Source organism: Eleutherodactylus coqui, chromosome 10 (assembly GCF_035609145.1).
Source record: "Eleutherodactylus coqui strain aEleCoq1 chromosome 10, aEleCoq1.hap1, whole genome shotgun sequence".
NCBI classification, from domain to species: Eukaryota; Metazoa; Chordata; class Amphibia; order Anura; family Eleutherodactylidae; genus Eleutherodactylus; species Eleutherodactylus coqui.
This window is the reverse complement of record NC_089846.1, coordinates 137,204,931-137,229,298: the sequence shown is the minus strand read 5'-3', so window position 1 is coordinate 137,229,298 and position 24,368 is coordinate 137,204,931. Positions and strand designations below refer to the sequence as shown.

The window sequence follows — 24,368 nt, the reverse complement described above, 5'->3', positions numbered from 1 at the left end:
GTATATATGCTGCAGCCCAGTTGTGTGAACGGGCGAGAAAACAGGAGATTTAGCCGTGACTTGGTCTCGGTTTTTCCCACCGACAACGCATTTCTTCCCGACTCCAATTTGGCAGTCAGAATAATCCCTGATCAACCCTTCTGCAGTAATCAGGGATTAGAACAGGTTATATTGTTACACTCAAGAAAGGAGTCCGGACCTCATTGAATTCTTTTAGTGACATTCTGTATTCCTCCAATATATTTATTTCCAGATACTAAAAAGAACTGAAACAATCATATTACATTCAAAGCAATAGTTCCCATTAGTATCATGACAATGAGTGATAACAGAGGGCGCCGGACATACAGCTACACAACAGCACAAGGCACTTTATTATCCAACATGTTAAAAAGCTATAAGCTGGTGATTATCGAAGAGAAGAACATTCCAGAAGTCACCCCGACCTCCGGAATGTCAGACCGTGGTGAGACCGAAGAGGAGCCACCTATGGTAATAGTCACCCACATCCACCATTTTGGTCATATACTCGATTTGGCCTGCTAATGTCTCTACTGAAGTACTCAACATCGATGGTATCCAATACTTCAGACTTGTGTGACCAAATTCAAGGCAAAAGTAGGTGACGAAGGTTGTATCAGCTACATAGTTACTACAAGAACTAATACAACGAAGAGAAGTGATTATACAAGGGAGAATTAAAAGTTTTAAATTAGAATAGTGCTCATTTAGACAATGGGACAGCCAAGTGCTGAGTGATAAAGACAAGGACATTGGTGGGTCATTCCTTGGAAGACTTTCAAAGTCTGTTTGAGGCAAGTTTGACACTTGCTTGTGTAATGCTTGTGGGCAAATGGTCTTTGCAGTGCCTGTATGTGGGCATCATTTTCATCATGGGATGAAACTGAAAGGGAGGAGACACAGATTGGATATTAGAACACACTGACAGTGAGGGGGATCAATGAGTGGAACAGGTCGCCACGGGAGGTGGCGAGCTCTCCTTCAATGGAAGTGTTCAAACATAGGCTGGACAGACATCTGTTTGGGATGATTTAGTGATCCTGCACTGAGCAGGGGGTTGGACCCGATGACCCCGGTGGTCCCTTCCAATGCTACCATTCTGTGATTGTTTTCTCTGCAGTGTCATCAGGATTTAAGGCCCATTAGACGTGCGGTGTTCAGGACATCATCCCGTGTCAGATAGCAACCACAGAGTTGTCTGTAACCGGTGAAGGACTCCCGGCCGTGCAGTACCCTCCAGTTATCCACAAACAGAACCTGAAATAAAAGGAATTAAGTTTAAGTTCAGGAAAACAAGCAGAACGTGGAAACAGGATCCAGTGTGGCCCCCAGACCGTAAAAGGGATAGAAACGGATTGGGGCATCAAATATGAAAACAGAACCTGAAAGGCTTCACCAGTGTGGCTTCTGATGCTTCCCCATTACAGTCAATGATGAAACACTGCCACATGGGGCAGAACACGCGAAATTAAGAGGTCCTTGACCAAGGGCCACATAGGGGGAAGTGCTGCATGCTTTTCTTGGAGGAACAAAGGAATCTTTAAATTGACACCTATTTTGGATGCTGTCACATTACTCCTAGGCTGGATTCGCACGAAGCGTACGAGTGTTCGCGCGCCAAACTGCTTTTTATGGTACTTTGAGCATGCAAGTAGTGTGCAAAAAAGAAAAAAAACCAAGAACATGCACCGACGCCCTCAGACATTGAAACGGCCAATTAGTTTAAGGAGTTCAAGAGGAGTTTTTCCCTGTGTGAATGCACAGAAATAGAGCATACCCCCATTTTTTTTGCACACAAACATGTGCAGGCGATTGAAGTCCCAGTGATTTCTATGGGTTATTTACTGTATACAGTCATGTGAATAAGCCCTTAGGTTGGGTCCCAAAAGGGCCAATTTGCAGCGGAAGGGCTGCACCCAGCATTCTGCTGCAGAAAACCTGCGTCTAAGGTTGTACCGTTTGGTTTTGATCAGAGTTCCCCCCCACATTGACAAGGTGAATTCCACAGCGGAAATGGCGATAAAATTGAAGTGCTGCGGAATCGAATTCCGTACTACGTGTCAATTTCCACATTTTTGTTCTTGCAGCTTGTGGACGAGATTTTAAAAACCTTGTCCACTTTGCTGCTACTGTAAATGCCGCAGAATTTCTGTGAGGAGGGTAAATCCCCCCCATGTGAACCTTGTATGCAGAGAATTGCTTCAGTGGATCCCTAGAGGTAGCGAATCGTGCTTCCCATGTATAAGAGGTTCTGGGAGACCTGCTGTGTTATGGACTGATGCTAAATCTAGAGTTACATTCAACAATGAGAACTTCGAAAGACACAATTCCTCATCATCCTGCTGCAGTAAAATACAGAAATGACGAAGGCCTCCGACGCAGATCCGGCCAAAATAACGGAGCGCCATTTCATCTGGAAAAACGCCAGATAGCATAACGAAAGCCGGAGGAGCAGAAAACAGAAACCGGAACTGGTGTGAGCCCAGACGGAGTGTGGAAGCGGGCCTTAGGCCTCATTTATATGTTACAGCTCCGTATAACCTCCAGGCTGGTCTGTGCAGTAAGGAGGGCACCACCAGCCTTCTATGGGGCTCTACTGCCCCTCTGGATGCCCCAAAAAGGTTTCTCAAAGTTTTATCTGTATATGATAAGCATGTGACAACAAAATGACAAGCAGTGCAAGAGGTCACACAGTCTTGTTTCCTTCATGATTTGTGTCATGGGAATTTCCATAAATGATAGTGATAAGTGAAATACTGTACAGAAAGCCCCACTGCTGCTCAGCATGAACCCATGGCAGCCAAGATATTATACTGTGCCTAGGTCCCTGGAGGTTAAACAGGAACTGCAATTTTTAATGGCTGAGTGGAATCCGTGTGCCGAGCCCCCCGCTTACTGCTGAAATAAGGGGCTGCAGCACTAACACAAGTACTGAGCTCCCCCTCTATAGACATCCTGTAGCTTCTGTTGGTAAGAGTTTGGGGTACATAGGACTTTGATTTACTACATTTTTTTCAGGGCGACCAAACAAGCGCATTGCTGGTATTGCGTATTTCTCTCTGATGGCATTCACTATTTGGTATAAATAATGGCTTATAAGGGGACTTGAACTTGCGATCATTTAATCACTTATATACTGCATCACTATAGTATTGCAGTATACTGCAATTTTTAAAGGTATTCTATTAGGATGTGCGACGTCCAGGATACTTAAATGTTGTTGCCAAAACAGAGCATTCAGATGGTTAACAGCCGTAATGAGAGTTACTTAAAATTGTGACAGTTGTGGGCAGGGGTCAGCTATTCTACAAACCCGAAGATCCAACGCACATTGTGTGAAACGCACAAAAATTTTCAGAAATAGGAACTCCATTGTTTAGAACGGAGTCATACATGTGAGCGATTGTTTCCCTCACAATGACGCTCCCCAGAATGCATTTCCCTTTGATTTTAAAGTGACTTTAAGTACATTGCAAGGCTGCCGCATGTCGTGTGATGCGAGGTTTCCCAATGAAATGAATGGGAACCACTTCCGATCTGCTACCGTGCCGGGGGATCAGAATTTAACGAGAGGGATGTGAGGCTCGCCCCCGTGTGAAGACAGTCTTAGAAAAATCTTCTGACCAACCATCAGAGGGCGTTTTATTCCAAACCTCACTGGATCTCCAAGCAGTTATGATCATTGGTTATATTCCAGCCAAGGAGAGCCGCTTCATATTAAGCCGACAACGTGCTCCTTTATTAGCTATAACTTTGGATAGTAGTCAGATAATGAAGCAAACTTTCTTGCATTACATTCTACGATTATATGGTAATAAAGCTGGAATTAGGAGTCAAACATGAACTTATTTCTAATGGTTTCCACAATTTGCCATTAGTGTATTTCACCTCTGTAGACAAATCTAAGTCATTCTCCTCATTTTGACCCAAAAATTCGTCACTTCTGCAGTACTTTTGTACTCACTTTTCTTATTGTGAGAGGTTTTACAATACTGCAGAATGAGTGATGTGAGGCCGGAGATGTTATCTGGGACCTTTAGATTGTTGCATAAGGTAGGTTTATCTCATCTGTGATGGAACCGTAATTACCAGCCAAATTAATCACCAGTTACCCATCACAACTACACTGCAAATGTCATCACCCTTCCTGTAACCCGCAGCTGGTCATACAAGGTCCTCATCATATCCCATGGGGGCACAAGTAACTGTAGACTTTAGTAAGCAGGTAATCAGAACTTCTGTAAGAAACACCAATCTTTTTTTCTTCTTTTTAGCAGTACCATCTCTCCAACTATAAATAAGTGTGAAAAAGCTGCATGCAGAATCCGAGGTTGTTACTTTGTATCACTCCTAGCAATGTGACTGTAGGACAAAGGCCTCATGTCCACTCAAAAAATACAATCCGCGCAGAATCTGCCGCGGATTCGCTTTAAATGGCGTTTTTTGTATGCAGATATCCGCACACATTGCTGTCAATGTGAAAGCGATGTTGCCGATCCTCACGGATTCCGCGGCAAATTGAGCATGCCGCGTTTTTTCTCCCGCGCATGGAAAACGCAATTCTTTTAAAATGCACACTTTGGCTGAAAAGTCAGGGCAGTTTATCAAAATCGGTTCCTCTGGGCAAATGTTCCACTTCTTTACACCAATCTGGATCCAGTTCTCACCCAAAGTCTAATCATTAAACAAAATGGCTGTACTGCCTCTGCGGACATTAGGTCTTAGGAAAAAAAACGACAAGAGTGCAGAGAGACCAGTTCACTAAGGACAGGAAACACAAGAAGTCTCCTGCATCATGTGGAGGAGTGGGCAGAAGGAGCTAAAATTATGATTGGCAGCATCAAACATGGTACCCACATTTCAAGCAACTTAGGGGTTATGCAACAGTGGCCAAGTTAGAGGCTGGGCATTTATGGGTCCCTGCTACCCATCTGGATCAATGGTCTGAACATGGTTGACCCCTTTATGGCTACAATATCTAGGCTATGATGGCCATCGTTAAAAGGCAAACTGGTGAAAATGTTAGTAACCAGTAAGAAAAGCTGAGAAATCTGTTGCCATCTCATCGGTTCGGAGCCATAACATTGGGCAGAGCTTGTCAAAGGCATTGCACAGCAACAATCCAGAGTGTCAATGGATGACAACTGTAAGACCCTCAAACAGACCTGCTGCTTCCTGTACAAAGTTATTCCTACAGTTAAGATGGCGGACAGAGCGAGATTATTCTCCTCTATGAGCCAGTTCATATAAAGTGGTTGCGTCTGTCCAACTGTTTTTGCTGAGTTGGGCAACTGATGACAGACCCCAGCACCCTTAGGGTCCACATGTCTGCCGGAGTTTCTGGTTGAAGGCTTTTTCCAGGGAAATGCCATTAATGACCTATCCCGATGATAGGTCATCAATAGTTGATAGTCTGGGGTCCGTCGCTGAGGACACCGACTGATCAGCTGTGCAGGCGTATGCTGTCAGCACCACAATAACAGAGGTCGGAGCAGAAGTTTCCACTCCAGAAGTCTCTGCGCCAACCTCCCATGCAGTGGCCGGTGCTTGTAACTGCAGGCATGGCTCCCATAGATTACAATGAGAGCTGTGCCTGCACTTACAAGCACTGGCCACTACACAAAGGTCGGCGCAGAGGTTTCCGCTGTGACTTCTGTGTTAATGTGGCGCTGACAGCATGCACCCACTCAGCTGACCGGCTGGGGCCCGAGCGATGGACCCCAGCCAATCAACTAATGATGACCGATCCTGATGATAGATCATCAATAGTATTTCCCTGGAAAACCCCTTGAAGTGCTTATAGGAACACGACAAGAATTTATTACTGGAAGCTTTCCTGCTCTCCACCCCCCGGACATGTCAGATAACGGCACCTACAAGTAATTTCCAGCGGCTACCTAATGCCATCATGTCAGTCTTATAAAAGCATCCTTAAGGTAAATTCTAGCCATGACCTCTCAGACTTCAGTTGAGTCTCCACTCACCTTTCCGGGTTTTAGTTTCACCCACAGCTCATTCTCCGGCTTCCTCAGTTCGGTGGTGAGGATGCGATGACTAGAATACCATCGGCGCACCAAATCGTAGGGTACTGTGTTAATGACGGCCCGATCATAGTTATTGTACCTGAAAGAGGCAAAGACAATCCGAATAAGATATACAGCGGTGATTCCCTGGGGGTCCAGTGGGGTATACTATGGGGCACTGTATGTTACTCATCTCATAACCCAACTGCAAACACCGTGCCAATGCCTAGATACCTTGTGAGAACCAGTTTTAGTTGGCAGAAAAATTACACCGGGCATATACCCATCATATAGGAAATCCGATAACAACTAGGTGTAGATCTCATAGCAATGCTCCAATAAATACATGAATACTACAATCACAAACCAGTTATGTGCCTACTATATATTATATACACACACACACACACACACACGGGTAAACGAAAATATGGAGACACCATACAAAATGCATGGGATTTTAATCAGTAGCACTGAGCTGTCCTTTTGACCCAATCTTGGCTGAGAGTTTTCCTGCCAAATTTGTGTTTACTTCACCTCTTGCCCTGCTCTGGGTGGTTTTGGGAGCCAGCTGGTAACAGAGTGGCTCAAACCCCCTGACCAATGCCACATTGTTGCCCAGGCAGATGTTCAATTCTGCCTGGCAGCATATGTCAGTTTAACTCCACAAAAAAAAAAAAAAAATTTGGTCTCTATATGTCTTATTGAAATAGGTTTATAATCCCCTCCAACTTCAGGCATTTCCATATTTTTGTCCACCCCGTGTACATCCCTCACTTCAGTAAAGATGCCACATCTTTTTGTCTGTGACTTGTTTATAGGTCTTTAAAATCATTGAGACATTCTTGGTAAATATCCCCTTTTTTGTACGTTTGGGTCTTCGTTAACTTGAGCTGAAGATGAGGCGTCTGCAGACTGAAGGTGATAGAAATGGAAGACTTAAAAGAATCGTTTGTTGGGTGGACGTGGAGGTTGGTCCTCATGCAGCTGATTGCTGAGCATTCTGGTTCAGATCTGCAGGTGTGAATGCTTAGCTGATCCACGACAGTCCGTCGTCTGGAAACCAGTCGGCTGCACTCATCTTTGGTTCAACAGTTGGTTGAAATCCCTTTAGTCTTCACAAATGATCTTACTTTGAGGCCGCTTCCACACGGACGCTACAAATCACATGTATGTGGAGCCCGCTCTTTCCTATGGGTTCTTCCACACAAGCATGCTCTATACAGCTGCGATTTCTGTACCCCATGTTTCCCAATGGAGCCTCCTTATGTGTGCTGCAGGTTTTGTGCAGTGCAACTTTTACAGTAAGAAATGCTACTCTAAAAGCACTAAAATAAGCCCTAGCTGCATCAAGAAAAAAAAACATACATCACCAAAAAAGCGCTGTCAGATCTGGTGGGTCTTCTCCCCGATCCTCAGCAGTTGTCTTCAGGCATTTCTCCCTGGTCAGGGATTTGTAAACCCCGCCTCCAGGAAGCACCACCTCTGATTGGTCCATCGAGCACTGGTGCTCAGTCATTTAAAGGAGATGTCCCGAGGCAGCAAGTGGGTCTATACACTTCTGTATGGCCATAATAATGCACTTTGTAATGTACATTGTGCATTAATTATGAGCCATACAGAAGTTATAAAAAGTTTTATACTTACCTGCTCCGTTGCTAGCGTCCTCGTCTCCATGGAGCCGACTAATTTTTGGCCTCCGATGGCCAAATTAGCCGCGCTTGCGCAGTCCGGGTCTTCTGCAGTCTTCTATGGGGCTCCGTGTAGCTCCGTGTAGCTCCGCCCCGTCACGTGCCGATTCCAGCCAATCAGGAGGCTGGAATCGGCAGTGGACCGCACAGAAGAGCTGCGGTCCACGGAGGAAGAGGCCATCTTCAGCGGTGAGTAGAGAAGTCACCGGAGCGCGGGGATTAAGGTAAGCGCTCCGGTGAGCTTTCTTTACCTCCCTGCATCGGGGTTGTCTCGCGCCGAACGGGGGGGGGGGGTTGAAAAAAAAAAAAACCCGTTTCGGCGCGGGACAACCCCTTTAATGAATGGCTGTTATTGGTTTGAGCACTGGCTCCGATTGGTGCTCAGCCAATCAGAGGCAGTGCTTCCTGGAGACGGGGGATTTACAAATCCCTGAAGACCACTGCCGGGGATTGGGGAGAAGATGTGCTGAGCTGACAGCGCTTCTTAGGTGATGTGTTAGGTTTTTTTTATGCAGCTAGGGCTTCTATTTCAGCCCTTTGATGCTTACAATAAAATAAGCCGTTCTGAAAGGCGATCAGAAGCGCCGCTGCCGCTCACCTAATCATATAAAGCTCTTTATTCCAAGGATAGACATTTAATACCGGGCCGATGCCAACCATGTGATTGTGACTCTCTCCAACATTTTCGATGTATTCGTGCCTCAGTGGGACATTGCTGAGAATTTCAAAGTCTTCAGGGTGATTTTGTCGCACTTGCTCAGCCGCGTGGAAGCCGTCAACGAGGAGCGTGCGACCCCCGGTGCCTTCGTGCCGCAGGCAATGGAAAAGCTGCATCCTGCAACAGGAACAGATTAGCAAGTCCCAGTATTGCATAATAAAACACAGTATGTACAGTACTAATGAAACACGGAGGCGATGGTTTGTTTTGCATCCATTCGGTGGAGGTCTGATCGTTGGGAGCCAGAGACGGCGCCCCTTACGTTGTGACAGCAGTGGGAGTGCAGGTACACCGCTGCTCCATTCACTTCAATGAGAACGGCTGGAAATTAGCAAGTGCTGAACTGTGCCACTTCCAGCCGTTACCATTGAAGTGAATAGATGAGTGGTGCGCATGCACGGCCACCGTTGTCACAACTGAGGGATGTGCCGGGGCCCCAGTGGTCATATCCGACGGATCAGCAAGTTATTCCCCATCCTGTGCATAGGGATCAACTCGCAGAGATGGAAACATCTCAGAATCAGATGAGCATCCACTAACGGATGTGGTACGTCCAGCCATCGGTTGCAGGAGGTAGCGGTGTGCCACCACCGGACGTCCTCCTCTCTAACCAGAGATTACAGCCCCCGACACGTGGCCAATCATTTCCTGAAACCACAATCTGTATCTTACAGAAACACAAGGGTTTACTTAGACTAAAAGAGAAGACTTTAAATAAAGAAGTCCTGGATAAGTCTTACAAATAGTAATTATTGTGCCAATTAAGGCCTCGTGTCCACGGCACGTGCGGATGCCACCTGTGCCCGCAGTCATGGACATTCTCACCTGTCGGGATGCGGTGTGGGTCTTCTGCATCCCGGCAGACCTTTTCTTTTGCACTGCGTACTGTGGGGATGCACCGGTCGGCGTGCCGCACATGTGAAGTGAAGTTTTTTCTCCTTTCTTCAAATCTCCTGCTTTCCCGCAGCACGTCCACATTGTCAGCTGCGGGGTGCCGCGGATCGGATGGCTTCCATCGACTTCAAGGTAAGTCGTCCGCGCAGGAATCCTCAGAAAATGGAGCATGCTGCGATTTTTTTTATCCTGCACGTGTGATCCGCACACCGGGATAATAGAACGTCTGCAGATATTTCATTACCTGCGGATGCCCAATGATTGTCTACAGGCATCTTGAACTGCGGATCATCCACGGGGACATGAGGCCTAATGAGATAGTTATATTCAGGGGTCCGGTGTATTCTTTAGGCCTCTTTCCCACGGGCTACAAAACCATGTATGTGAAGCTCACGGTTTCCAACGGGTTCTTACAGGCTATAAAACATCTCATGTGAAAGAACTAGATATGAGCGAGCATCGCTCTTCGAGTAACTGCATTCTCGAGGGAGAGGGATCCAGTTACAGGAGAAAACATCCATTGTAGTGACAGTCACTGGCAGAGCTGATCAGGGTCTGCTAGGACCCTGCAGCTCTGCTATGGCAGGGGGCACTCTGGGGTCATGTGATTGCCAGCTTGAATAGTGGAAATTACACTTGTGCTTCCTCTCTTCAATACATAGTGCTCACTACATAGCGTTTCTGCCTTTTCCTCTGGGCCCTTGGACGTCACTGACATCTGAGGTCCTGACCTGCTCCTGCTACACTGCAGTGGCAAGAGCTTTAATCCTGCGCTGTATTTTTACTATCAGCCAGGATTAAAGCCCAGGACCAAGTGCTATAAAATAATGTGCTTGGTCCTTAAGGGGTTAATATACAGGCATAAGGCTGTATTTACACTGGCGAGTGCCATGCGATGCCGATCTGGACAGAACCTGCATGTGAAAATACTACATTACTATCAATGTGTTGATTTACATGAGAGATTCTCGCAGTCCTATCTAGAAGAATAATGAATAAAAGTCACACTGTTGGGCGATTCTGTTCAGAAGTTGCCAATTAGTTCCTATGGAAAGGCGGGGAAAAAATTACATCGCACTCATGTTTATTTTAATTTTTATGCGAGTACAATGTAATTTTTCTATTTTTGTTATTGTAACATTATGGCAATTGCTGGAGGGGGGGGGGGGGGGGAAATCACTGGTTTGCAAGTGCGATGTTGGTCGGAGGTCATTGTGCAGGAAGGGAGGAGCGGTCATAGATCTGGGGTTATTTGGCTCCCATTAGCTTCACAATACAAAGTATTTCATAGTAATCCTGCCTGCGATGATAAGTGATGAGCTGCCTGCCGAGAAGTTATCTGTGCAGAGCAGGAAGTGGCGGACTGGTGGGGGCTCTGTGGTTGGTGTAAAAACTGCAGTAACAATTGAGCATTCATCGGAGGAATTTAAAGGGGCAGTACATGTAGAAAGTGAACATGAAGACAAAGATACTGTTAACACGGACCATGCCATCCTCCTCTGCAGTGAGCCCACTCTGTCCCATAGAGCTAAGGGGAGAAAAATAATGTCCTGTCCATGGGCACCTTAGGTGGCATCTATTGGGCACTCCTATTCTCAGACCAGTGTACGGTTGGGAAGCATCTTGCCGCAGCACAAATTTTTCCTTCAAGACGAGGAAAACTAAGACCTTCCTCAAGGGACAGATTTCATCCAAAATAGATCTTACAGGTCATCAAGTACAAGAAAGTCAGAAGACAAAGTCGCAGCCATTTTTCTTGCATTCAAACAGAGTAACAGTTCTATAATTTGCAAAGAAAGTTAACGTACCCACAAGGCTCCTGGAAGTAAGTGGTGTCTGTATGACGGTCGAGAGCGAGCTTGGTATACGCCGTGTCTCCCCGTGAGAAGTCGGATGTGAGGTCCCACATTTTACCATAAATGGTCTCCCTGCAGAAGTGGGAAATGCAGAATTAAATATTAGCAGACAGATCGGCATCACGACACAGCGGCCGCACTGATAGATGGTACCGGTGGATACAGATGCAGACCCCAGAGTCACAGAACTCCCGACAGCCGGATCACGTGACCTGGGCGCCATCTTCTGCTTGGCCATTCTAGGCCCGCTCTTACTACCCTAGGAGATATGACAATGGTTTACATGGCAGGCTGCAGGAAGTGGATTCATGAAGATTAGAGGTGTATGCGACAGAGGACTAAAAACTTTACTTTGGGAGTTTTTGAAGACTTATGCAACAGTGCCTCCTAGTGGTCAATAAGAAAAATGTACTCCCTGCATTCAGGATACACTTAACCCCTTAAAGACGCAGGGTTTTTTCAGTTTATACTCCCCACTTTCAAAAAAAAAAAAGTTTAAAAATATATGTTTTATATCATATATAGCCCATTTTTTGTTAACAGCTGTCTAGAGGGCTTGTTTTTTTGTGGGTCGAATTGTATTTTTCAATGGTACCATTTCATATACCATATAATGTACTGAAGGGGGGGGGGGGGGGGACTTTCAAAAGTTTCTAAGAGGGCTGAAATGGGAAAAAAAAGGCAAACCAATTTGGCCTTTTTGGGGGTGGGGGGGGGGGGGGGGGTGATTCCTTTCAGCCCATATGTTCAGCTTATAGGGCTCATATTACCCGACAGTCTCTAATGTCTGCGCTGGACGTCTCTTTGGTCTCCATTTTGCAAGTTTCTGTACCCATCAGTCTTTTTGGCCGGGTTAAAAAAAAGAACAGAGTTCAGCATAAGAGATGGAAGACTGCGCTAGATTTAAAAAAAAAAAACCCAACTATATGAAAGTTGCCCAAACCTGAACTCTTTTCTTTAATAAAAGATTTCCATCCTCCCCTAAATTAGTGATCTGCTCACCCAGCGGAGCGCAGCACGGGATTTTCAGTGTGAATTCAGCATAAAAACAAACAAAACCGCATCCAAATCAGAGACTTTCTGCAGCTTTTTTTGACGTGGAGCTGCACACGGAGCTTGCCTGTGCACACAGCGGAACGCGCTGAGCGCTGCCAGGTGTGCACACAGCGGAACGCGCTGAGCGCTGCCAGGTGTGCACACAGCGGAACGCGCTGAGCGCTGCCAGGTGTGCACACAGCGGAACGCGCTGAGCGCTGCCAGGTGTGCACACAGCGGAACGCGCTGAGCGCTGCCAGGTGTGCACACAGCGGAACGCGCTGAGCGCTGCCAGGTGTGCACACAGCGGAACGCGCTGAGCGCTGCCAGGTGTGCACACAGCGGAACGCGCTGAGCGCTGCCAGGTGTGCACACAGCGGAACGCGCTGAGCGCTGCCAGGTGTGCACACAGCGGAACGCGCTGAGCGCTGCCAGGTGTGCACACAGCGGAACGCGCTGAGCGCTGCCAGGTGTGCACACAGCAGCACCCGCTGAGCGCTGCCAGGTTTGGACAGGTATTTTGCCGCCTATCTGCACCCGGTAACCAATAGTTTACAGGGGTGTTTTGACAGATTCTTTCGGCCCCATCCATTCCACCGTGTGAACAGATGAACGCACCGATGGACGATCCCCGTCCGTAACCTACAGGGTTGTTTGTGGTCTGTCCACAGACTCGGCTGAAGAGTTCCATCTCCTTGCCCTCCAGACAGTTCACTAACATACAGTATTGGAGGAGTAAGTTACCGGATATGGCTGATTCTCTCCGCCACTTTCTGGGTTTCTTCTCGGGTGGCTGGAACGTCTTCTACAAAAGCAATACCATAGAGAAGGAAGTTCTGCAGAAAGTCTCTCAGCCCCTCGCCTGTCTCCAAGAAGTCTAAGTAACTGACGGACGGAACGTTGGCTTCCTTATAGCTCTGGGTACTCCACAATATCCTTGGCTGGACAAGCTGCTGTTTCTGGCCTTCATAACAATTCTGCGACAACCATTCCAAGCCATATCGGGTCATGTGACCATCCGGCCCTGCAAATGGGAACAAGAATACAAGTAGCAAAGCTAAAGAGTAAGAAGAATTGCATCACAAGCTCCATTCAGTGCCGAAAGCAGAAACACCACAAATCCTCCTCTTAAAGTATAACACAACTTAAAAAACAGTTACAACCGTTCAGAGGTTTCTATGTAAATTAGGGAGATTGGACAATACCTCTGCAGCGCCACCTATTGGATGGCAGCATTCCTTCACATCAATGCCAGACCCTTTATACCAAGAATTGGGCATAAGGAGAGATGAGACCATTTCCTGACCCACTCACCCCATTGGTGTCTTCACACACTTTTTTGGGTGCTCTCCTTAAGGAGTGATGTTCCCCCTCTTGACCCACGTCATAGGTCTCTCACCAGCCAAGCCAGAAACCTACTGCACACTGATGAGGGGCGAGCACCCCAAAACAGCTCTCTATGTAGTTTTCTGGCTTGGTTTTCCATCCCAATCATTGTTATAAAGACCTGCATAAAGGCTCTGACATTGATTTGAAGGAATGCTTGCATCCAATAGGTGGCGCTGCAGAGGTATTGTTCCATCTTCCTTATTTGCATAAATTACCCAGAGGAGTGTGCATGGCCCTATAAGTCTCCTCACTCACTTTTTAGGTGTCTTCTCACACCCCTTCTGGCTGCTCTCCTTGGGAAGAGACGATGCCATCCCCCGACCCACTCACTCCGCAGGAGTCTCCACACACGTTTTGGGTGCGCTCCTTAAGGAGAGACGACACCCCTCTTGACCGAGGTTTTATGCAGCTTACTCACGGTTTTCAGTATCAAACACTGAATGGAGCATGTGACGCAAATATTTTTTGCACACTTCTGTATATGTATTACTATGTGCTGCATAGAGGGAGCTTAATGGTGCAGATCATAGATTCATCTACACTGTCCTACACATGTAAAAACAAGTGCGCTGTAGACTATTATCAGAGGGTTGGACGTTTCCAGAAGTGCCGCTCTTGACCACGGGCTGCATTTGATTTTGCAGTAACAGACCGGGCCAATCTATAATACTGGACCGGGCGCATGAACAAAAGAACAGAACCCATTGTAATCCTATATAACGTAAGTAAACCTGGTCAGGATGTAGCCAATAATAGGCCCAATAGTCCCATTAATGGCCTCCTTTATGCCGAAGGTGACGCTCCTCGGTTGTAAGACACTTACATGTTAGGTACAGCGTGGTCTCATCTACTCGCACTTGTGCTGGCTTGATGTCCAGTTCCACGCTGGCCGTGTCCAGACTGCGCTGATTGGTCTTCGAGTTATAGCATGAAGCTGAGCGGCAGTGATCACGGAGCCACACATAGTCCAAGTGCATGGACGCTCCGGAGTATAAGAGCTCTGCGGAAAAACATAGGAAGGAAAGACTGGAGATGGAGCAAGATTTGCCAAAATTTGTTTAGTTGTACAATGGCTCATGCCAACATCTGGAGGTTGTCTGGGTAATAAGATTTATTTTTAAAATTGGATCAAAATCTGTTAAGATTATAAAAGTAGCAATACTTACCGGTCATCTCAGCGCTGCACTCCTGCTGCAACCAATCAGAGGTAGGAAGCAGTCATGTGCCATTCTCCTGGGAGCCTGGATGCAAGGAGAACGGCATATGACCTGTTTTTACTTCTGATTGGCTGCAGTGGTCAGGTGGTTGTAGTGCCTACACAAAGACCAGGACCACCGTGGGACTGCAGTGCAGGATCACTGGGAAGAGGACAGGCAAGCACCACTGCCTTTATTGTTTTAACGGATTCAAGTCATATCACGCCAGCCAAGCACTTAAAATATAGTTAATAAGTCGGCCCAGGAACTTCCACATGCCTCCCACCAAGTCCCATGGCAGCAGAGAACTGAACAACAGCTTTTCAACATTATTCTATAAAACTGCTACAAGTGGCCTCATATCCCCCTCAATTTAATAAAGAATGTACAAGAGAAATGGGAGCTATAGATCTATACATACGAGCACATGGAGTAACCAGAAAGGGCAATGTAACCTCATCTCAGAAGCTTCCAACGGTGAATTAAAGTGACTCTCAGGTCCCTGAACAGGAGCAGGGGGAAGTATTATTACCTGCCGTCCTCCACTTGTGCTGGTGTGCCAAGGCAGGGCCTTCCAAGATAGCTCTAGTGCTCCACTTACTACCGACGTACACTGTGCAGTCAGACTGGCCAGTGCTGCACCTCAGGTAGTCAGAGAAGGTCCATGGCCATCTTGGAAGAACAACGAGGGGCCCTAGGAGATCTGCAGCACAAATAGAGGAGAGGTAATATGACAGCCCTCCTCCACCCCCCAGCTTTGTCCTGGGACCAAAGGGTCACTAACTACTTAACTAATTGATTTCTCATATTTCTGTAGACAGAGATATAGATTTTTTTCCCCATCCCACACAGTTAGTCTTCCATATACTGAGCAATTAGACAGTAAAAGGAGTTAAAGAGTTGCATTATTACACATTTTTCAAGTCTCAACTCACCCATATGACCAGGATGGAGGACCCATGAGCATTCTGGAGTCCCTGGACCAGTACTGAGCCATCGGACCACCGACGGAGAAGACCTTTGTAATTTAGTTGTCCATCGATGCGGCCGTTTAGCCACCTTGGTTAGAAGCCTCCTGGTCTCCGGATAGAGCCATGCCAGCCTGCGACACCACATGCTGTCCCGAGAGAGAAAAGCATCAGAGTAGGGTGAGCGAGAGCGTAGGACAGCGGTGGTCCGTAGAAAGGAGAAGAACGCAACCAACGGCAAATCAGAGAGTGACAGAAGAAGGGGGGCAAACTGCTAAATACAAGCAGCAAGCAAAACAAACGAGTCAGCAGGAGAAAAATGTGACTTGAGGAAAACCTACTGAAAGGTCAATAACTATTGTGTCACCAACTGCAGGTCTCCAGTGTGCACCAGCTACGAGCAATTAGGAAGTCAATCCCCCTTGTATACTGCTCAGTCCAGCGTGTTCCCGAGAAGAAGACTTACTGCTGCTTGGACTCCGCTCAAAACTAGAGGATTTGGTGTGACGCCAATAGCCTAATCTTTCCAGGGCGAAGCGGGCGGAGAGCAGACACAGCCTGGCTACACTACAGCCCCTACCAGCAGGGCACTGCCGACTCAAGAAGTAGGTGCCCCCTCAGCCCTAATCTTAAACTGCACATCAAAAGCGTCCCACAGACCCGGCTTCCTGCGTAATTACATTACAGCCAGAACGACACAAACAACCTCTGCACCTTGTCAATCATGTTCTGCTAGGAAGACTTCAAAGATCACCTTGGAGAGCCGGCTCAGCTTTATTATGGCTCAGCTTTATGATATTATCCTCCTTGTGGCCGATCTGCTGATTTAATGCACTCTGCACAGAGGAAGCTGATCGTCCAAGATGCTAATGACCGCTGTACAACACAAGTACAGTAACTAATAGCATGGACAAGGGACAAATCCTGCAGACCGTTCATTAGCAGTGCGGCAGACATACCAGCAATTTATATACTTTTATCAATTTATAAACAAATGTATTAACTTTCTGAAAGTGAGGTGATCAATGAGTGGAACAGGTTGCCACGGGAGGTGGGGAGTTCTCCTTCAATGGAAGTCTTCAAACAGAGGCTGGACAGACATCTGTCTGGGATGATTTAGTGATCCTGCACGGAGCTGGGGGTTGGACCCGATGAACCTTCCAACTCTACCATTCTATACCTAAAGGCCAGCATTATTACAGTAATGATCAAGACTAGACAACCACATAGAAGTTATTGGAGCTGCAACCTGTATGGTCAATCAACAGACCAGCCACATGGAAGAAAACAGCACCCCTTTCTTAGGATCAGTGAGGTCCCATTGGTTGGACCCCCAGTGAAACAATTCTTCCCTATTCTGTGGATAAACAAGGTTCCGGCACTTCAGAATTGTGACAATTACTTTATTCCTCATGCATAATAGTAGAATAAATTGTATGGAGTATGCAACTGTCCTACGCGTTTCAAGCTGAGCTGTTATGCCATGACTAGAACCTCACCTCAAACACGTAGACCAGTTGTATACCCGGTGCACGGCTTTATTCTAGGATTACTCTTTGTGCACAATGTTCTTTCCACGATTGAGGAACTGGAACCTTTTTGTGGTTAATGGGTCTAGCAGCGGCTTTGTGTTCTTGCTCTCGGCAAGAGAAAACAGTGAAGCGGAGTTAGCTGGTGTCCTTTCCTGGTACCATCATGTGGATGGGAAAGAAGTTTATCTAGGGAGGATTGCCTCTATGTGTGGCATGATGACAACCTTGATAAACAGAGTCATTCGGAGAACGGCTGTCTGAAATCGCAGATGTATGGCCAGTTTTGCTCAGAATACTTGGGTGTTGCACTACAAGCAAGATTGCCAGATGTTAAACCATAAAGTTCTCCAACTCAGTCGGCAAACAGGACAATAGTAACCAGAGTCTGATCAAGAATTAGTTTGAATAGAACCACATTCCACCATAGCGGTCACATTGAAGACGATATTGGGGTCGAGGGGTGTCGTCTCTCCTTAAAGAAGAGCACCCCAAAAAGGGTGTGGAGAAGCCAAGGGGGCGAGTGGGTCAGGGGATGGCATTGTCTCTTCCCAAGGAGATCACCCAGAAGGCGTGTGAGAAGACACCTGAAAAGCGAGTGAGGAGACTCATACGGCCATGAACACTCCTCTGGGTAACTTATGCTAATATGGTTTCATTTTCCTTATTTGCATGTGAGGCCATCAGCACTTTAGTCGGTTGAAGAAGAAAATGCAGCCAACAGTTATACAACTACCGGCTGCATTCTTTTCAAGAGAGACGAGAGGGAGGGATGGCCAACTAGTGTTCAGCTACTTCTAGTTCACGAGCCACAGAAACGATGTAGAACTGACCTGCTCGTTAGCAATCCTTCCTGCATTCACTGATCCTAGAGTAGTCTGCTGGTAAACCAAATCATCTAGTCTCATGTGCGCCAAGTTCTAACACCCCCACCAAGTCTTACAAGAATGCAAAGGTCTTCCCCTCCCCCTTAAGAATGCATAAGTCTTCCACCTGTCAGGGATGAACAACGTGTCACAAAAGGGTCGTGAAAAACTGTAAAGAGAGATAGAACATTAAAGGACATAACCCTACCGACCTTCTGACTGCGTCCTCTACACCGAAGAACCAGGAACTCTGCAGGTATCTTCCTTTATTCCTCACGTATCAAAGGTTGCTAAGAAGCATAAAATAAGACTGATGAGTAAACCAAGTAGTTGGATCGTTTCCCTTATTATCTTGGGGGTTAAAGGTTCAGTATTTGACGTTCACCATCCTGGTGCAGGAACACCTTATTCTCCTTAGGGAGAGCACCTAGAAGGTGAGTGAGGAGACTTATAAGGCCATGCATGCTCCTCTGGGTAATATGCAAATAAGGTAGATGGAACACCTTATCTGCATCTGTCCTGATGTGACACGGGGGAAAAAAATGTCCCAAAGCGATATACCATGGTAGACAGACTAATAAATCACAGTAAATGAGGCTACACGGCACCGTCTACTGACATCACCTTAAGGGCTCGTCCACATGAGACTATTGGCACAGCGCGGCACGTGCTTAATACGCATTGAAAAGAACTCATTGATCTTGATGGGTTTGTTCACATAAGCGCATTTTTTCAAGCGGTGTGTGATTGCGTGTAAAAATACGCGGTATGACCTATTTTGGTGAGCATTTGCACACCGCAAGATCCCATTGAAATTAATAGGTGTGCGTAACGCGAGTCTCCACCGCACCTAGACGCACAAAATCAATCTGACTTGCGCATATTTTTTTGTGCGTGGAAACACGGGGCATTTGTGTACACAAACACAGGACCAGGTAGGTGAAACAAGTGGGCTTAAGGGCATGTCATTCGCACAGACATATGGCGTATTTGCGTGTCTGAAACATGTTTACGCCCATGTGAAGCCGTTGCAATGCAAAAAGTGAAGTCTACATGCAACTATTACCATCATGCGGTATTACAGAGGCCTTAAGGCACCGAATACAATGCGGTACTATATGGAAGCAACATATGCCTAGGGGTCCAGAATATAGAGCTGTAGGGGATCTATGTGTACGAGTCCCAAATAAGGGTACGCACAGCGACACCCGGGTCCATTGTCCTGGCCTTCATTACCAACGGATACACAACCATCTGCTTGTACTCAAGCCATTGCCATTCATGGTGAACAATCGGGCAGGAGAACATATCTCGCGGATGTCAGCGTGAGGGGAACGCAGACAAAGTGAAGAAAATCCGTAATGTAATCTACATGAGCAGTAATGGATACAGCTGAAGAGAAGGGAGTTGTATCAAGACCACCACCATGCTGTATGACAAGTTAAGGGGTTATCCTCCATCCGCAGGGACCCCCACCGGTCACATGTACGCACACTGCTACGCCATTCATGTCAACGGGACTGTCGGAAATAAGAGTACCAGTATTCGGCAATCTTGGGTCGTCCCAATGAAATGAATGAAGCGATAGCATTAGTTAGAGCCCTAACCCGTTCATTTGGGGGTACAAGATTACACTGTTCTCATAAGTGGCGAGGCACAGTACATATAAAGACCATTTATGGCATTTGCTCATGGGCTTTAATCCCAGCCGATAGTAAAAATATGGCCAGGATTAAAGCCCCAGCTTCTGCAATCAACCAGAAGCATGTCGGGTTGTCAGCTCTTAGTGACAGCTAACAACCCGTGGGAGAAGAAGGCAGGAATGGTTTTTAACCTCTTTGCCTTTTTTCTCTAGTACACAGCGCTCAATGAGTGCTATGTACTAAAAAGTAGAAGTATTTCTTCCACTATGCGAGGTGGCTGCCAGGATCCCTTGCTACAGGATCCTAGCAGACCCTGACCAGCTCTGCCAGTGACTGTCACTACAGGGGAGGTTTTCCCTGTAACTGAGGCTCCTATGGATGCAGCCCCTATGGACGCCCCAGCTGCAAAGGAAAAGTGTCAAATAAAAATGTAAATGTCGCCCAGAGGTTTTATGTGATGTCACAGGGGGAACATAGATGGAAAGAGCATGATTACATAATCCTGCGCACGGCTGTGACGGACTCCACCAGCGGAATAGTGCAGCAGAGTCCACCACGGTGCCCCCTAAAAACCCCATACTCACCACTCCAATCCGCTGTACGAGTCTCGCATGGAGGGCTAGTGCACATGCAGTACAGCGCGTGATGCGCCGGCGGCAGTGCCAGATGACGCGGCGGGTATTCACGCAATACTTCCGCTGTGCTACAATGGAAGCCAGCCATGTGTATTGCTGCAGCAAATAGAGCATGCCACATTTTTTTCATGCCACGGAATTCCACAGTGCGAACATTGAGCTACTAGGTTCAATAGAAAATAGTAAAATGCGGCAGACATCCGGCTGTGGGCATTAGCCCTAAAACCACCACATGGGTAAAATCCCTAACAATGTCCGGTCCTTAAGGGGGGAGGGGGTGTCGTTATACAACACTGAAGTAGGTAAGTGTGTAATATGTGTGAGCAAAGGTACTTTACATGGCGCAATTACTGCCTGAATAAATCGCTAGAAACAGCAAATTTGGGTAACAGTTGTCCCAAGCTGATCAAGAGTAGTCTGATGTAAGCTCAGTCAGGGCTTATTCACATCAGCGAGGCTCTTACGTGGGTTTTGCGCGATGCGAGACTCCAATATGAATGCCAATCTTTTGAATGGACTTTACATTAAAGAGAATGGCAGCACGCTTTATCTAATGGCGTTTCCACGGAACGCCTCGCCCATTGTTTCCAATGGGACCTTAAAAGACCTCGCATGCCGTGTGATGTACCGCGAGTGCCATGTGATGCTTCCCATTGAAATCAATGAAGGATGTGCCTGCAGTTACACGCACCGGCCACTAGGTGGAGACTTCTGCTCCGACCTCTGTGTCATTGTGGCGCTGACAGTGTGCGCTCGCTCAGCTGATCGGTTGGCGTCCTGCGCGACGGACCCTGGAGAATGAACTATGCTGAGGATAGGGCATCAATAGGATTTCACTAGAAAACCCCTTTAAATTGTGCTTAGTCTGTACAACCCCTTTAATGCCCCTTTTACACGAGACAATTCGCGTTTTACCGAGCGGGTGACGTCCCCGCTGGCTGTTGGCGCTCGTGCTGAAGGTTTGGACAGGCAGCTCACCGCTGGGAATCCCCGACTTCTCGCTCTGCGCTTCACATTCCGTTGCGACACGGAACAAGAAGTGAGCGAACAGCGATGATTATTATTCAGGCTGAACTAAGCAACAAACAAAAAGTGCGCGAGGCTTCTGCTCCAATGAAGCGATTATCGTGCACTGCCGTTCATTTGAACAAACAGTGACAAGCGGTGCGTGTAAATGGGCCCCGTTTAAGTTTATGGTCTTCTTTGCGCCCATGAGCTACATTATGAGGCTGAGGGGAGGGAACAGGGAGTTCGGGAAGCTGCTTGAGGGCTCACGCACACGGCCGGATCCGTAAAACGCTACAGGCGCCCCCGCTGCATTTCACACACTTTGCAGCCACACGCTTCGCTGGCAGAGAGCCGGCAGATACCGCGTATCACACGCACTTGTGCTTTGTTCTTTTGCGTATGGACAGCGTATCATACGCTTCCCATACGGGTGTGCAGGGTGCACGCTGTGGGGGCCACACATACAGGTCCAGGTCTCTTGCGTATCGATACACAGTGTCCATACACCGGTCTGCACGGAATAACGAAAGTCCGTTGACTCCATTTACCACATATCTCACATCCGTGGTAGACATGACCCCCTATACTCAGGGGTCCCCCGCTCCAGCCCCGTGCCCCCTAGAAATTAGCGCATGCCGCAGCGCCTCTTTTAGAAGGCTCTGTGCGCCGCTCTCACTGATCTGATGGGACAGCGCACCGAGCCGTCGGAGGAGTCGCCTTTTGCATACACCAATTTTTCAGAGACCCAAAAAGCAGCCCCCCCCCCCTCACCTTTGACCCCTGTAACAGTTTATGGTGCTGGCAGGTTCCCTTTAAAGCCATAGACGCCATCTGCCGGCGGAGGGAGACGAGCCGCTGCGGGACCCAGGAGCAAATAAATGACAGTAAATGCACCAAACTCAGCCAAAAAACGGTAAAGCGCCCCGCAGATCCGTACGGCGGATTACACAAACACTGGTTAAAGGGAAAAGTGATCGTCGCAAACAGAAATCAGCTAATATTAGAGAAAGACACGAAATACATCCAGCAGGGGCCACAGCCTGCAGCTGGTGTGGGACTACAACTCCCAGCAGCCAGGACATGCTGGGAGTTGTAGTTTGACAAAAGCCACTGCACTACACAGACAAAAGCAACACGTGTAGTATCAGTGTATAGCACAGGAGTATTTGCACGGCGTCCCCTCTGCCCCCTCCCGAGGCTCCTGCAGCACTGCCACCGCAAGCAGGCCGCCCCCCTACCTGTAGACCGGTGCCCCTGGCGGATGGCTTTACTGAGCTTTTATATTTCAACTGGCCAACACAATTCTTCACCCTCCAAGGATTATGGAAGTTGTAGTTCTTTGACGCTCCACTGCCTGTAACAGTAAGCAAGAGCAGGACTACAATACCCAGTATGCATTGCATATTGTGAATAAACGAAGCCATTCGCTGCGAATATTGCCCAATAGACTCTGAAGAATGTGGGACGACGGGAAATGTAGTTTTGTCAGCCGTTGAGTGGCATTACTGTACAGAGGTTAACAGAAAGGGTGAACTACTATTCCCAGAGTTCTAAGCGCCGTCCGAATGAGCAGTAAGCGGCTCCCCGCTGTCTTGCAGGCTGCTGATGTGTGTGCTGTAAGCTGATCTCCCACTGAGCACCACGTGTTCACTTTCTGCTTTCCTTGCCTGGATGTGGGAAAGTGATGTGTATAGATGTTTATTATATGCCTGTATTAGATGGGCGTGGCAGTGAAATGGTTAATTGCTGTACTAGGTAATTGTTATTTTTTTTTGCATTGTTACATTTCAAGATGCAACAATGTTGCCATAATGGAGCTGTATCAGGTCTTGTTTTCTATTTGTACCATCAGACTATTTTTTTAATGTGTTTTATTCAACAAAGTTGAAAATGCTGCATAGATTATAAAAAAAAAAAAATTTTTTATTCAGCCATAAAAATCATCGTTGGCTTGTTCGATTTAACCCCTTAGTGACCGCCAATGCGTGTTTTTACTGACCTCGCTAAAAGGGGTTTTAATTTGCACATCTTTTTCAGGAAGTGGCTTGGCTGACAGCCAGGATCCTGCGCCAACAGCCAGTAGCAGAGAAAGACCAGAGCCTGGCAGTTTAACCCCTTACATGCCACAATCAATAACAACTGTACCATGTCAGCAGATGACAGGGGCCCATGCTGTCAGATATCTTCACCCCGCAGCACGATCATAAGGCACCAATGGGTTCCCATTGCAGCTGGAAGCCTAACAAAGACCTCTATGTCTGTCATGTAAGTCAACCTATTAGACCTCGCCTCCGGCAGAGTCTAGTAGGCTGCTGTCATAGGCTTAGTAGAATGCACTACATAAGTAATGCAGTGTACTATCGTAGCAATTGAACTATCGCAAAATGTGTTTTAGCCGCCTGCACATGGGCAGATTTGCATTGCAGATCCTGGAGCGGGCGTTCGCTGCAAATACCGCCCATAGCATGCTATGGAAAACTATGGCTTCTTCCTCTACATGAGCGGAAATCAAGTGTGATTTTCAGCTCGCGGAGGAAAAATTGCAGCATGCTCTATTTCTGCATGTTGAAATCAATGGAAGCCGTCTGACATTGTGGAAAGGTAGTGGATTCCATATCATCGCCTAGCGATAACGTGGGAAAACCTCTATTTTGAGAAAAAAACTGTACTGCACATGACCGACGGCTCGCTGTGCGAACCATCCGCAGTACAGGAAGAGGTACGCGTGAATGCCGGCCGGGCACAGGGTCGGATTCTGCTGCAGGCTCCCGCATGCGGAATACGACCCGGTTGTGTGCAGCCCTTGGTATCACAGCAATCATGCAGATCCGGGTAGGAGATTTATCATAGTATTTCCACTGACGGGTTAACCAGCGCTCATTCAGTCCCTCTCATT

The 24,368-nt window shown here is 47.3% G+C and overlaps 1 protein-coding gene and 1 long non-coding RNA gene across 3 annotated transcripts in view; one reads left to right on the top strand and one right to left on the bottom strand.

Moving 5' to 3' along the window:
• Positions 1-208: 208 nt before the first annotated feature.
• Positions 209-22,791, bottom strand: TMLHE (trimethyllysine hydroxylase, epsilon). Of its 2 annotated transcripts, XM_066581902.1 has the most exons (9): positions 22,711-22,791; positions 18,399-18,476; positions 15,759-15,940; positions 14,451-14,627; positions 12,983-13,262; positions 11,156-11,275; positions 8,334-8,570; positions 6,006-6,144; positions 209-1,278 (listed from the first exon to the last, which is right to left on the bottom strand). In XM_066581902.1, the coding sequence occupies exons 3-9, from the start codon at positions 15,937-15,939 to the stop codon at positions 1,147-1,149; spliced, it is 1,266 nt and encodes a 421-aa protein (XP_066437999.1). In that variant the 5' UTR covers position 15,940; positions 18,399-18,476; positions 22,711-22,791; the 3' UTR covers positions 209-1,146. The 2 variants fall into 2 exon arrangements, with proteins under 2 accessions (XP_066437999.1, XP_066438000.1); XM_066581903.1 differs by lacking the exon at positions 18,399-18,476 and having other exon boundaries at positions 22,711-22,776.
• The window catches only part of LOC136580959 (uncharacterized), a 75,321-nt gene continuing 69,370 nt past the window's right edge, over positions 18,418-24,368 (top strand). The window contains exon 1 of the long non-coding RNA XR_010787035.1: positions 18,418-18,442. This is a non-coding gene — a long non-coding RNA (uncharacterized lncRNA). The remainder of the gene's footprint in view (positions 18,443-24,368) is intronic.

Coding starts and splice junctions, on each gene's coding strand:
- TMLHE (XM_066581902.1), bottom strand. CDS start 15,939: ATGTGGTGTCGCAGGCTGGCATGGCTCTATCCGGAGACCAGGAGGCTT. Junction 14,628..15,758: donor CCTCCATCCTGGTCATATGG/GTGAGTTGAGAC, acceptor GTTTTTCCGCAG/AGCTCTTATACTCCGGAGCG. Junction 1,279..6,005: donor TGAAACTAAAACCCGGAAAG/GTGAGTGGAGAC, acceptor CTTTTATTTCAG/GTTCTGTTTGTGGATAACTG.